The 15,276-nt window shown below is 35.7% G+C and overlaps 1 protein-coding gene across 2 annotated transcripts in view; it reads right to left on the bottom strand.

Moving 5' to 3' along the window:
• Positions 1-4,341: 4,341 nt before the first annotated feature.
• Positions 4,342-15,276, bottom strand: part of LOC121970050 (ceramide kinase-like) — a 35,460-nt gene continuing 24,525 nt past the window's right edge. For both annotated transcript variants that reach the window (XM_042520456.1, XM_042520457.1), the window contains 2 exons: positions 4,673-4,736; positions 4,342-4,605 (listed from right to left, as the gene is read on the bottom strand). In XM_042520456.1, the coding sequence (XP_042376390.1) occupies positions 4,468-4,605; positions 4,673-4,736 (202 nt within the window). In that variant the 3' untranslated portion in view covers positions 4,342-4,467. The remainder of the gene's footprint in view (positions 4,606-4,672; positions 4,737-15,276) is intronic.

The following is a 15,276-nucleotide window of genomic DNA, read 5'->3' on the forward strand; positions in this document are numbered from 1 at the left end:
TTTTTCCCAGAGTTCTTTGGCCGATGAGTAGGTTCCGATGCGGTTGACTTCTTAAGGCGGCAGCACGCTCAACAAGTATACTCCGCTCGATTATTCACTAAGGAATCATTCTGCTCCTTCTTCATCCAAAGACTCTCTTTTTTTTCCTCTCCATTTTGATTCATCGGAGTTACAAAATCATACTTTATTATTAAACGAATCTCGAAATTGGTTTTTAGAAATACCTCCATACGACGCTTCCAGTGTGTGAGGTCCCCCTTGAATTTTGGTGGAACGATGCTTGGTCGGCCATTGGTTGCTTGCTTCGGTCGACGGTTAGCTCTTCTGAAGCGTCCTTGCTCTGATACCACGGTCCGACCATTGGTTGCTTGCTTCGGTAGGCAAGAGGGGAGGGGTGAATTACCCGTCAAAATAAAACAATCCCTTTCTCGGATTTTCAACTAAAACACTTGCATAAACAGAGTAAACAAAATAGAACAGAAAAAAATGAGGCTTACAATTTACTTGGTTACAATCGAGGAGGTTGTTAATCCAAGGCAGATGAAAAGCGTACTAAAAAATCTCCTCTGGACGGAGAAGCCTCTTACAACGTTGACGCACAAGAAATCGAAGCTTAACTCTAAAATGAAGCATACAAGTGCTAGAATTGAATTACTTAAGATGATTGAAAAGCTTCTGGACCAAGGCTTTATTTATAGCCTTGGTCGGGGCACCCCGAAGGGTTTCGAATATCCTGGGGGGATAAAATTTTATCCCCTACGCACGGATCGCGGTTTGACCGCGATCTGGATAAATTCCAACTCCGAGCGCTCGGAATGGTTCCGGGCGCCTGGACAGTCAGGGCGCCCGGAATGGATCCGAGCGCCCGGACCACTAAGTCAACCAAGTTGACTTTCTGGTTCGGGCCCTCTGCTCCGGTGCTGCTTGCCTCGGTCCGAGTCTTCCGCTCTGGCTCCGCTTTCTAGGGTGATCTCGACCATCCGGAATATGGCTCACCCGAACTCAACTTCCGGCCTTCACCTCGAGCAGCCTTCCTTCTCGGTTTCTCATCCCTCGAACATCGCGTACGTTCTTCTCGTCCACCGGTGTTCTCTTCCTCGGTCACCTTGTCCCTCAGACGCACCGAGCCCGTCGGCTCTCTCCCCGTGCCGTCCTTCTCGCTAGCCGTGTCTTTCGCTCGACTTCTTGTGTTCCTAAGCTCCTGCACACTTAGACACAAGGGTTAACCCAAACATGACCTAACTTAACTTGTTTGATCACATCAAAACACCTTGGGGTTCCAATATCTACTACCTTCATTATTTTACCAATGAGGGAATTTATGTTTTAAATTTTAGACTATTAGCTTTTCTATAATATTTCATTATATCCGACTTATGGTGTGAGAACTTTTGTCTATTTAATACTATACCCAAATTCTCATAGAGATATAGTAGTCCTTGCCAATACATTATAGTTGGACCCTATAATATGAACTCTTGCATATTTAACACTACACTTGAGTTCTAGAGATATAGTGATTCTTGTCGAGATGTTATAGTTAGACCCTATAATGCGTTCCTTCCGAGAAACAACCTAGCATTAGTACAATAGTTCAATAGATCCATTCATTGAACGTTTGTCTTAGTTTAACACTGGCTGACAACCTAATACAACCCTCCTCCTTTATCCGAACTTGGGACCAACCATGACAGGATAATTCATCATGGGTAGATTAATATATTGGGCAAAAAATCAAGAGTGTCTTTTTTTCCAAATCATCAAAGGGGCAACCCACTTTGATTTTTTTTATATATCAAAATGACACTCCACCCCACTATTCAGTACAATTATCAACTGCCCTTTGATATTGCTTTATATTGTTCCTATTATTACCTCCCACTTAAATTCTAATCCAAATTTTATCAAGAAAGATTACTATTTTTTTAAGGACAAGAGGTTAAGGAGGAGATCTCGAATACTATTATTGGTCTCATAGTATATCTCAACATAGAAAATTAGACTAGGGATCTTTATTTATTTATAAACTCCCGACGGATGGGTAATATCAGGAATAGCTATTTTTTGATACTATGTTGTGGGAATTCAATCAAAGCCCCATATTGAAAAGATTTGAAAAAAGATCATTGGTTTAAAAGGATGTATGATATCTCCATTGGCATAGGACCTTTTGAGTAGAACCCAAGATCAAAGTCATGAAGACCTGGGCCCAAAGAGATATGTGAACATCCTTTAGACACAACAAGTGGTATCAGAGTCATGGTCCAGAACAGATGTCATGTGGGATGACCTTGAACGAAGTTGAGGGTAAGCCCGGGGTAAGTCAGGTTGACCGGATGCTTACAGGAAGGCCCCGAAGTAGGTCAGGATGACTGGATACTCGTGGGGAGATCTGGAGCAGGTTAAGGTAACCGGATGCGGATGCTTGCGGGGAGGCCTGAGACAAGTCAAGGTGATCGGATGCTCGTGGTGAGACCCGAACCATGCGAGTAATTGTGGTCCTTTGTTTGAGGAGAGGATTATTGGGATTCAATCAAAGCCCCACATTAGAAAGATTTGGTAAAGATCATGGGTTTAAAAGGATGCATGATATCTCCATTAGCATGAGGTATTTTTGAGAGAGCCCAAGAGCAAAGTCATGAGGCTTAGACCTAAAGTGGATAATATCATGTCATTGTGGAGATATGTGAACATCCTTTTGGTATAACAAATAGTATCAAAGTTATAGTTCAAACCGGATGTCATGTGGGGTGACCTTGAATGAAGTTAAAGGGAGGCCAGGAGCAGGTCAAATTGATCAGATGCTTATGAGGAGACCCGAAGTAGGTCAGGGTGACCGGATGCTTGTGGGGTGGCCTGAAGCATGTGAAGGTGACCAAATGCGGATGCTCACGGGGAAGGCCCGGGGCAGGTCAAAATGACCAAATGTTTGCAGGGAGGCCCGGAGCAAGTCAAATGACCGGATGTTCGCGGGAAGGCCCAGAGTAGGTCAGAGTGACCAAATGCTCGCGGAAAGGCCCACAGCATGTCAGGATGACCAGATGCTCATAGGGAGGCCCAGAACAGATCAAGAGTGACTAAATGCTCATAAGGAGGCTTAGACCATGAGAGTAATAATAGTCCTTCGTTTGAAAGGAGGATTGTTGGAATTCAATCAAAGTCTCACATTGAAAAATTTTGAGAAAGATTATGATTTTAAAAATATGTATGATATCTCCATTGACATGAGACTTTTTGAGTAGAGTCCAAGAGCAAAGTCATAAGAATCTAGACTCAGTGGATAATATCATGTCATTGTAAAAATATATGAACATCCTTTGGACACAATATATATAATTTGTGACGCTTGACGTATATACAATATACATAGGAATAGTCGCTTCGATGACATTTTTCATCCTGATCAGAGGAGAAATTACCAAACATCTAGTATTCCCTCACGCTTGGTACCAATGAGTTTTGATTTGAAAAAAAAAACTATGCATTCGCTATATTGAATATGAATAATAAGCACTACGAGTTCGATCTAAACAAATCATTATTTTATGTTATTGTTTTTTTATAACATGAGATTTTGTATGAAGATAGTAGTATAAAAGAAAGAGTAAAATACATTGTAGCATCTATAATTTTATAACTGTTACAATATGTATATTCGATTAGTATATTGAATATATGTTGTAACAGTTATAATTTCGTAACTGCTATAATATAAATAGTAGATAAACAGAGTTAAATCCATATTATAGCAATTACGATATCATAATCATTACAATATAAATATTTTTAAACTAGTATACATTGTAACAACTATGAAATCATAACTGATACAACATATATAATAATTATAAAATTATAATTGCTACAACGTACTCGATCAACTCAAGATTTAAATGAAAAATTTAGATAATAGATAATAATACGAACAATACGATAAGATAGTTGAATAATTATATACAACTAAACATTGAGATGAGACGTCCTTACGATTAAAAAAAAAATCAAACTGGACTCCCCCATTTCACTTTTGCCCTAATATATTGAATAAAGAAAACCTTTTTTAATCTAAAATGTGATTATTTAATTTCTGAATAGAAAAGAATACAAAGTAACTTTATTCAGGAAAAATATAAAAACCTTTTTTTTTTGTTTTTTTATCATGGCACAATTGTTTTATAACCATAGAAGTAAATATGCAATGTTAGAAGTCAAAGGTCCTTTTACACTTGAATTCCTATGAATGGCTAACCCCCAAAATTTGAACACCTGAAACTCAAAAACTTCTAGTTCCTGCCAGTCTATCTAAGCAGAAATTAACATGGTGGAGAAAAATCTGTTGTGTGTTCTGATCTGTGCAATCAGATAAGCAATCTAGTATATCATCCACAGTTGAAGAACATGGCAGTATTACAAAATTTAGGCCTTTAGATGTTGGATCTCAAAAACATGTTTACTTTTCAGATAAAATTAAACTTCAGGCCCGGAGGCAAATAAGTTGATTAGACCTCTACATACTCGAACAGATACTTGACACGCTTGAAGAATCTCCCCATCCACGTTCCACACACTTTCATTGTGAGATGAATCAAAGGTAAAGGCAGGGGTCTGCAAAGAATGCAAATATTCGATAGAGAATGCTGAAAAAAAAAAAGTACTAGCAACCCATGCATACCTTATGGTGTTCTACAAATTTGAAATCAAAAGGGTTAGAACCCCTTTGAAGTTTTAACAGATGCCTGCAGTAAACAATTCATTCGGTCAGCATGATCTTATTATATAACCAAATCCAAAATAAGTCATGAATTAGTTTATGAAATCAAATGCATTTGGATTTGATGACTGAACAACTGGGAAGAACAATTCCATATGAAGATAACAAGAATCTAGCTAATAGGTGCAGTAATTGTAGCAGCCATGAATGGGTAGTATACAGGCGCTAATCATGGTTGCCTGGCAGTTCTTGTTGCTGATGATAAATGCTGTGGAGTAGAAAAGTAAACCGACGCTGATATAATATTGTCTAGCTACTTAGAAAGTACAATGGAATGTATGTTGCATTACAATTACCTAAATGCAAATAATAAACAATCCAAACTGTATTTCTACAAGTCGGTGTCCCACTGGTTGAGCTTCATCTATAAAAGCAAACATCGAAAGGCCGTTTTTTCTTTTTTCAGTTCTGTTTACTTAAAAGAAATTATAGAAGGGAAAAGAAAGATAGAATAAAAAGAAGATAAAGGGAGAAATAACCTCCATAGCTAGAAAAGAGGCCATCAATCCATTGGTTCCCAGAGAAACCCCACAAAGGAGGATAAACTAAACAGAATCAACTCAAATATCATTCATGGATTATCTAACATATTACTACTGTTAGCTTTTGTAATCACTGCCTCTTTTATGAGCTTGATCCATTTGAAATCAACTACCTATTTGGAATACACCATAGGATTTATATAGTAGAAAAGAGAACACCTAACCAACAAAAAGTTGTGAATCTACAAATGAATTCTTGAAAAATTAGAAGTTTCATTTTTGGATCAAGATCTTCAGAATTTATTCCACCCAGAGACACCTGAATAAAGTGACGAATGATGTATAGCTAGGGAAAAACAAGGCTCAGCTTGTATACACAGCGCAAATGCAAGATCTTCAGCTTGCCACTCAAGGTTGTGTTGTAGAACTATCAACAGTAAACCAAAATTATCTGATATCGCACTCCAAAATAAATCCAATCTCTATAATTCCAAAGGCAAATCAACAAAAAAAACTCTAGAAGTGGACAATTTAAAAGTGATAAGCATTCATATTATATATTTATTGGGCCACATATAAAAATGAAATTTTGGCAAAAAGGATTGTCAGGAATATGAAAGAATCATAGGTGCCTTGTTCTACTAGTTCCACAAACTCATGAATTATATTGATCAAAACAAGGGATCCCCATCTCCAACTAGTCAAGTATACTGCCCTAAAGAAAACTAAGCCATCTAAGGGTAAACTATGTGTGAACTACCTTATCATCTGATTGTATAATGTGATCATCAGATTCACCATTCATCCTTTTTAGAACAAAAGAGAATTAGGTACCCTCGTGTAATCACCTCTCACTTCCATCAAATAAGGTCTTGGACAAACCTTACTGGTTCCAAGCCTATTTCTGCTCTCATTTTACAAGCTCTTTTAGTTAGTTGAAGCTTCATTACTTTGCTTTAGCCAGTGAATAACCTCATGAACATCAAAGAATCTGAGAATAAAGTGTTGCGATAGGCTTAAATATGCATAATAAGGAAAAAACAGTTTAAAATGTATTATGAAGATTTTGTTAAGGGACATAATTTGGACGAAAGTGTATATGCCGAAGTTTGTGGGGCACCAAAATGAAACTAAGCAAATGGTCAATTAAGCGATCGACAAGAAAATTATATGAACATTTAAATAATTGCCAGACTATTCAGTTATGCACGAACAAAATAAACACTGTCACATATATTAGTATTAACTATTTAAATATTATCTTCCCATTATATTCTATATTCTATGCAGCTATATCATTAATAATGTTCAAATCTCTTAAAGCATTGTATTAAATTCTAAATAGAATTTCCTTCGTATCACTTCATTACATCTTCAACTCTATATGATTCAACTTATCAAACTATATGTTGGAAATCCTGTCATCATTAAAATCAAAGATATACAAATCAAGAAAAATAGGAAAGAATCATTTGTCAATTATTAGCTTTAATTAGTTTCCTTATTATTTAATTTCATTTTCATTAGTTTCCTTTCTATTATAAATTCTCTCTATAAACAAGAGAGTCATGTACCTATTCTTTTGTATAAGAAATTATTTCTTTCTCATTTTCTAAGTTGGTATTAGAGCTATGTCAGAAGTCACATCCGAAACCACTACAATCCCTGCCACTATGGTAAAACCTTCTGAGATCCTGCAACACCATTCCAACTCTCATTCAGTCCAAATCACCAACATCCGCCTAAATGGTGACAACTTCCTCCGGTGGTCGCAATCCGTCCAAATGTATATCCGTGGGCAAGGAAAAATCGATTATATCACGGGTGACAAGAAGGCTCCTACTCTTAATGATCCGCTGCATGCCATATGGGATACTGAAAACTCTCATTCGGTCCAAATCACCAACATCCGCCTAAATGGTGATAACTTCCTCCGGTGGTCGCAATCCGTCCAAATGTATATCCGTGGGCAAGGAAAAATCGATTATATCACGGGTGACAAGAAGGCTCCTACTCTTAATGATCCGCTCCTACTCTTATATCACGGCTAGTCAACTCCATGTAGGAGGATATAAGTACCAATTACATGTGTTATCCTACTGCAAAAGAAGCCGACTCAGGTCCCTTCAACAAAGAGCAGATGGATCAACTCTTGAAGCTGATAAAATCCAACTTCTCATCTCGTATTCCTAGTGATTCCTTGGCACAAACAAGTAGCAATCCTAAAGCTCTCCACATGTCTTAAGCTCTCTCCTGTTTAAACTCCTCTCCGTGGATCATAGATTCTAAAGCCACAGACCATATGTCTAGTTGCTCTCACCTATTTAATACTTATTCCCCTTGTTCTGGAAACGAGAAAATTAGAATTGTCGATGGTAGTTTTTCACCTATTGCAAGAAAAGGACTTATCAAACTGACCGAACAATTTCATCTCAATTCTGTTCTTCATGTTCCTAAATTAGCGTGCAACCTTTTGTCTGTTAGTAAACTATCTAAAGATTCTAATTGTCGTATTATATATTTTGAATCACATTGTGAATTTCAGGACCAGAACTCGGGGATGATGATTGGGTGTGCTAGGATGATTGAAGGTCTCTACTACTTGGATGAAATACTTGTTAGTAATAAAAAAGCTCAGAGCCTTAACAGTATTAATTTAAATTCAGTTCGAGAAAAAATAATGCCATGGCACTATAGATTAGGACATCCTAGCTTTCCTTATCTAAAAATCTTATTTCCAGAATTATTTAAAGACATTGATTATTCTTCTTTACATTGTGAAACTTGTCTTTTTGCAAAATTTCATCGTTGAACTTATTTGCCAAAAAATTACCAAGCCTCCAAACCTTTTTACTTGATTCATAGTGATGTTTGGGGCTCATCTAAAATTACTACTCTTTCTGAAAAAAAATGGTTTGTAACATTTATTGATGGTCATACACGTTTATGTTGAATTTATCTAATGAATAAAAAATCGGAAGTGAGAAATGTGTTCAAAAATTTTTACACTCTGATTGAAAACCAATTTCAAATCAAAATTTGTATTTTACATTCTGACAATGGAACAGAATATTTTAATGAGCACTTGGGTGATTTTTTGAATGAAAAAGGTATTTTTCATCAATCCACTTGCCGAGATACCCCTCGACAAAATGGCATTACAGAAAGAAAAAATAAACATTTACTTGAAGTAGCACGTACCATAGTGTTTTATATGAATGTTCCTAAGTATTTATGGGGTGAAGTAATTTTAACAGCCTCTTATTTGATAAATAGGATGCCTACTAAGGTGTTAGAGTACAAAACACCTCTTGATTGTCTTAAAATTTTTTTTTCTGAAATTAGATTGTTTTCTGATTTGTCTATCAAAGTTTTTGGATGTACTGTCTATGTTCATGTTCCATGTCAATTTTGTTCAAAACTTGAACCACGTGATATAAAATATGTATTCTTGGGTTATTCGTCAAACAAAAAGGGGTATAAGTGTTTCGATCCTCAAAAACAAAAAAAAAATTATGAGCATGGATGTGTCTCTTTTAGAAACAAAACCCTATTTTTCTAAAAATTCTCTTCAAGAGACAACAAGTGAAGAAAAAGATAATTTTTTGGACATTTCTAACCCACTTCCTAATATCATTTTTCCCGACAATCTTGAAAACAATCACCCACCTCTAGTGCCTAGTGTTGGAAACTCTCGATCAGGGGGAGAAATACTATAAACTGATCGTCGTGATCTGAATTCTGAGCTTCAAGTTTATACTAGGAAGAGATTTCATCTGAGGAATAAAGACTCGAATGTCAAGCCTGCACAACACTCGTCTAAAAAACTGAGCTTTGGCTTCGAAATTTCAGGTAATCCTATCACAAGTCCAACTTTGATTCCTCTTATTGTGTCTAATTCTTCACCTACTATTCCTGATCTTGATGTTCCTATTGTAATTAGAAAAGGTGTTCGAAATTGCACTAATCATCCTATTGCAAATTATCTTTCATACCAAAGACTGTCAAAAAACTATAAAGCTTTCACTTCTAGGATTTTACACTTGTTTGTTCCAAGGAATAGACAGGAAACGTTGGATGATCCGAGTTGGAATTTAGCAGTCATGGAAGAGATGAATGCTTTAAGGAGAAGTGACACTTGGGAGATAGTTGGTATACCCAAAGGCAAGAAACGAGTTGGGTGTAAATGGGTGTTTACAATAAAATGTAAAGTTAATGGAAGCATTGAAAGATACAAGGCTACACTGGTGGCTAAAGGCTTAACTCAAACTTATGGGATTGACTATAAGAGACCTTTGCTCTAGTTGCTAAGATAAACTCCGTCAGAATTGAATTCTTATCTCTTGCAGTAAATTCAGATTGAACTCTACATCAACTTGACATTAAAAATGCATTTCTCAATGGTGATCTAAAAGAGGAGATGTTCATGAGTCTACCGCCAGGATTTGAGAAGGGACTTGGTAGTGAAAAAGTGTGCAAATTAAACAAGGCATTATATGGACTCAAATAGTCACCAAGAGCATGGATTGAACGCTTTGGAAAGGTTGTTATTAATTATGATTTTTTGCAGAGTCAAGCAGATCACACTATTTTATAAACATTCAAAAAGGGGTAAAGTTGTTGTTTTAATTGTTTACGTTGATGACATTATCTTAACTGGTGATGATGAAACAGAATTAGCAGACCTAAAGAGGAAACTCGCAAAAGAGTTTCAAATTAAAGATCTAGGAGCCCTCAAGTATTTCCTCGGAATGGAATTTGCAAGGTCTAAGAAGGTATATTTGTTAATCAAAGAAAATATATTCTTGATCTCCTTGGAGAAATAGGTTTGCTGGGGTGTAAAATGGTTGAGACTCCAATTGAGCCTAACTTGAAGTTACAAGCTACTAGGGCTGAAGAAGTAAAGAACAGGGACCTTTATGAAAGACTCGTAGGAAAATTTATTTACTTGTCTCGTACGCGGTCTGATATCGCTTTCGCAGTTAGCATGGTAAGTCAGTTCATGCACTCACCAGGAGTAGAACATTTCGAGGCCGTTTATAGGATATTGAGATATCTGAAAGGAACTCCAGGAATAGGTTTATTATTCAAGAAACATGACATCTTCAAGTCGAAGTCTACACAGATGCAGACTGGGCAGGGAGTGTTATAGATAGGAGATCAACATCAGAACTTGTTGGTGGGAACCTAGTTACGTGGCGAAGTAAAAAACAAAATGTGGTAGCCAAAAGTAGTGCTGAAGCAGAATTTAAAGCTATTGCCCATGGAATCTGTGAGGTAATGTGGATCAAAAGAATTCTTGAGGAATTGAGGCTTTCTTACTTAACTCCTATAAAGGTTTATTGTGACAACAAAGCTGCTATTTTCATAGCTCATAATCCTGTTCTTCATGATCGCACAAAGCATATAGAAGTGGATAAACATTTCATCAATCAGGAAATCAACACTGGAATAATATGCATGACATATCTTCCAACAAATGAACAATTAACTAATGTATTAACGAAGGGACTACACAAGAAACAATTTGATAAGCTGACTAGCAAGCTGGCTATAGAAGATATCTACAAACCATCTTGAGGGGGAGTGTTGGATATCCTATCATCATTAAAATCAAAGATATATAAATCAGGAAAAATAGGAAAGGATCATTTGTCAATTATTATTTTTAATTAGCTTTAATTAGTTTCCTTATTATTTAATTTCCTTTTCATTAGTTTCCTTTCTATTGTAAATTCTCTCTATAAACAAGAGAGTCGTGTACCTATTTTTTTATAAGAAATTATTTCTTCCTCATTTTCTAAGTCTATATAAATAATCTAATAGTTGTATTGAATATTATTAATATCATATTCACCTATTTTATATTATTTTATCATAACTGAAGGCGCCCCTAAATGTTTTGAGTTAAATAGTCTCCTTTTTAGAAACCACACATCCTTTTTCATGTTGTTTCCAAACTACCCAACATTCTGATCCATTAAACATTATAAGTCATATCATTGTCTTAAAAATTGGGTTAATAGATTAATATAACACAACTTTCTAACATTTTCTCAAATCTAGCATAACGCCCATAATTTGTGTCAAAATCTAAAACCTATTAGTTTTCTCATCCATCCATCATTAAAACACCAATGTGACATCCATGTGACATGCCAACTTAGCAAAATACAATGTGGATGCTTGGAATGGATAAATGACTCAATCATATGAACATCTTCTCCTTGGCCAATGATTCAACGTCAGCGTATAGCAGTGCAACAACCTTTTTCATTGCTATATCAATCATCATCATTAATCCATACTGGTATAATATCACATGGATGCCACATCACCGTTTTAACTTTTAACAATGAATTGACAAAAAATTAACAGGTGCTAAATTTTAACACGAATTATGAATGTTATGTTAGATTTTTTTAAAAAATGAAAGGATTTACTATATTTGAGAAAACCTCAATGGGTGTGTTATTTCAGTCTATTAAATGTATAAAATTTTCCTTTTAATCAGATTGACTCATCATCATCATCATCATCATTATTGCAAAAGCTCCATTTCCAACAACCCATTCTTTATCCTATTAAAGATATCTTTATTAATATTGTCTTTCTGTTAAATGCCTATAGGAATTTCATGTCCATTTAATTTAATTATTCTATACATTCCTTTCCTTATTATTGAAGAAACTTGGTATATTTATGAAGATGTAGCATTGACAGTGCTAGAGTAGTTATTGGCTCTACCCATAATCAAATGCTAGAACTAGATTAAGAAGCTTTGTTGTAAGAGAGAAAAATCAAATATGGCTATTGCAGAATGATAATCTGGAATTTGTGATAACAAAGGGTCAAAAGATGCTTTGTGTTGATGAATGGAGAAACAGAGGTAGTTCCAACCATGCACACAATAATTCTAGTTGGGAGTTACACTTAAGTTCACATTAACCAACCCAAAGATCATGGTAATGCAAATAGCCTTCAGTACTCTGAACTCTGAAGTTCCTCAAAGTGCTATAAAAGATAATATATTTTGCTTCCTAGTAATAATACGCTTTTGTAAAAGGAATGAATAATTCTTTTTGGATACTACACTTACCTGACTCATCATAATGTGTTTCTGTCTTGATATTGACATTATATACACACACTACATTTTAGGGCTGTTTAAATTCGCAAGTACCAACACACAATTTGTTAGAAATAATAGAATTTAATTGCCAAGTATTCAGGAAAAAAAATTTTAAATTACCAAATCTTTGTTTTAGCTAGTCTTTAGGAGAAATAGTTATTTTTTATTCCTAGGATTATAATGCTCTGGTGATATGCACAACTTAAATTACAGAGATTAAGAGAGAGAGAGAGAAGAGAGTTTTTTAAAATGGGGTTATTAAAAGTTCTCTTTATCGTCTAGGATGACATCCTTTTCTCCACCCTTACTACAAGGACAGCTAAAGTAACTATTAGGGTGCGTTTGGTTTAAGTTATTATATATAACATCTGGTATGGAATAAAACATAACCTAATATTGTTTAGTTCAACCCTAGGTAATACTATAACCTAATTTAATATTTACTATATTACCCTTGGTTCAATCCTAAACACTTTTATCACTAAACCAATTTGATATTTGATTAATTTTTTTAATCAATTAACTAAAGTTTAAATTAATTTAAATTAATCTTAAACACTCTTTTAATCAATTTGATATTAACTAATGCTATAACCCAATTTGATATTACCCTTGGTTCTGCCTCTCGTCCATGTCCTCTCCGCAAGCATAACCCAGCGCGCCAAGCCGCGTCCCCTCCTACCTCTTGCCATCCGCGTCCCCTCCACAAGTAGAACCCAACGGCCCCTCGTCGCCCAGGTTAGCAAACTGCTTGGTCGAGATCGTGGTGACCGACGACTAGGACGAGGGAGAAGCCGAAGTCGAAAGATATCCCTCTCCACCATTCGACGTCGCTGCCACCATCTCCCCTGGAGTGCCTCCTCCTCCGTTGCTGCCATCTCCACCTCCCGCCATGAACCCACATTGTCTGTGTAGAACGCACTAGAGGAGGCAGATCATGGGGGAGATTTCTGGTTTGTGGAGGGTAATTTGGGAAAAATATTATTAATCCGGGAATTGTGAAAAACCTTACGCTTCCAAGGTTTTTTGATTTTGGGTTGTATTCTCCAATTGCCTACATGGCGGGAATCACTAATTATTGGGAATCACTCATTACCTAAATCAAATAAGGTTTTTGTTGATAACCTATCAAGCTTATCAACGATAACCTCCAACCAAGCACCCCCTTACTACTATCAAATAGGAGCAATTCCAAACTTTCTCAAGAAGCTCTCCAATTCATCAAATTTTGCTAAAACTACCTAAGCTTATATATTTGTTTTGGTGGTAAACCATTAGACTCCTTGAATACTTAATTTTTGTGCACTTCCACATATAACAAATAATCACCAATTATTATCTACCCTCTATCTTTCCAATTTACCACCTCTCTATTGTTAATGGTTCACACATACCCGTCAAAGCTTTGGCAAGGTTCCTTAAGTAACTTCTCATTAGGATTAATAGTCTATTTTCTAAATTTTTCCATGAATACATTATTCACTAGTTCTCTTACCAAATCCTAAAATTGTTGTGTAACTTTCCACCTACTTTTTTGTGTTTTTCAGGATCTATGAATACAAAAGCTGATTGGAGGTCATGAATTTGAGAGAGTCTACTATTTGAATGAATACCTCCCTGATAGTGGTCTTCTTACCACAAAGATGGCAAAGATACTCCATCAATGACATTGTGTCTCAGTCTTCCTTCTATGTCAAAAATTAGAACTTTTATCAATATTCCACCCTCCTTAACTAAGTTTCATTATGAAGCATGTGAGTTGGGTACTTGGGTAAGTATCATCATATGCATCATTTCCTTTTAGTACTCATGAAAGTTAATATTCACTTTTTAGTCTTGTTCATTCTAACATATGGGGATCCTAGTTCTATATCTAGCATTGCTGAATTTTATTATTTTTAACCATGATTGCAAGTATGACATTACTTGCTCACAACTCAATCTGAGGCTCTTGATATATTAAAAAAATAATGAAATATAAACACAATTCTCTACTTCCAACAAAATTGTGTATAAATTTACTAAACCAAGGCATATCAAGCTTTAATCTTTTGTATGCTTCACAAGACATAATTCACCAAACCATTTGTGCCAATTCATCTCAACAAAATGGAATTGCTAAATGTAAGGGTTGACATTGCATGCACCATATTGTCTCATATGTGTATGTCAAGCAATATCATAGAGAGACGATACTCAACTCTTATCATCTTATAAATCATGTACCTTCATTTTGTACTCAACAACAAAACCCTTCTCATGTCTTTGTTCCAACCAAATTCCTAGTTTTTTTACCATTAAAAGTTTTTTGTTATTGCATTTTGTTCATCTTTTAGAATGTGGGCATGAAAAACTTTGCCCTACAGCTACTTGATATATCTTTCTTGGATACTCTCGCACTAAAGAGGGCTATAGATGGTTTGACCCAATGTCGCATTGCTTTCTATATTTTTGTTGACACAACTTTGTCCTAAAACTATCCTATATTTTTTAAATTCTTCAACATCACCTTGTGAAACCATACCACTATGACCACCAACCATATTCACACCCCATCATAACCATTCAACAAACTCATCCATTACAAGCATATCAACAACGTGCAGAGGCATCCTTGTATTCTCAAGCTGTTTTAACTAACTTCACTAGCTCAAGGCATCCTCATATTCTCCACCACCAAAAATTGACTTAACTATTTCTTAGCAGAAACGTAAACGTACTACCATTATATATCTTATTACAAAGTTAATCCCCTCCAAACTTTGACTTCATTTTTCATGAGTTTGTCATGTCCTTAACATTGTGAAAATTGCCAAGTCATATCATGAAGCTCTTAGTGCTAACATTGGAAACAAGGAACGGATGAGATGTTTGTTCTGCCATCACAAGGG

Source organism: Zingiber officinale, chromosome 4A, assembly GCF_018446385.1.
Source record: "Zingiber officinale cultivar Zhangliang chromosome 4A, Zo_v1.1, whole genome shotgun sequence".
In the NCBI taxonomy this organism is placed as follows: domain Eukaryota; kingdom Viridiplantae; phylum Streptophyta; class Magnoliopsida; order Zingiberales; family Zingiberaceae; genus Zingiber; species Zingiber officinale.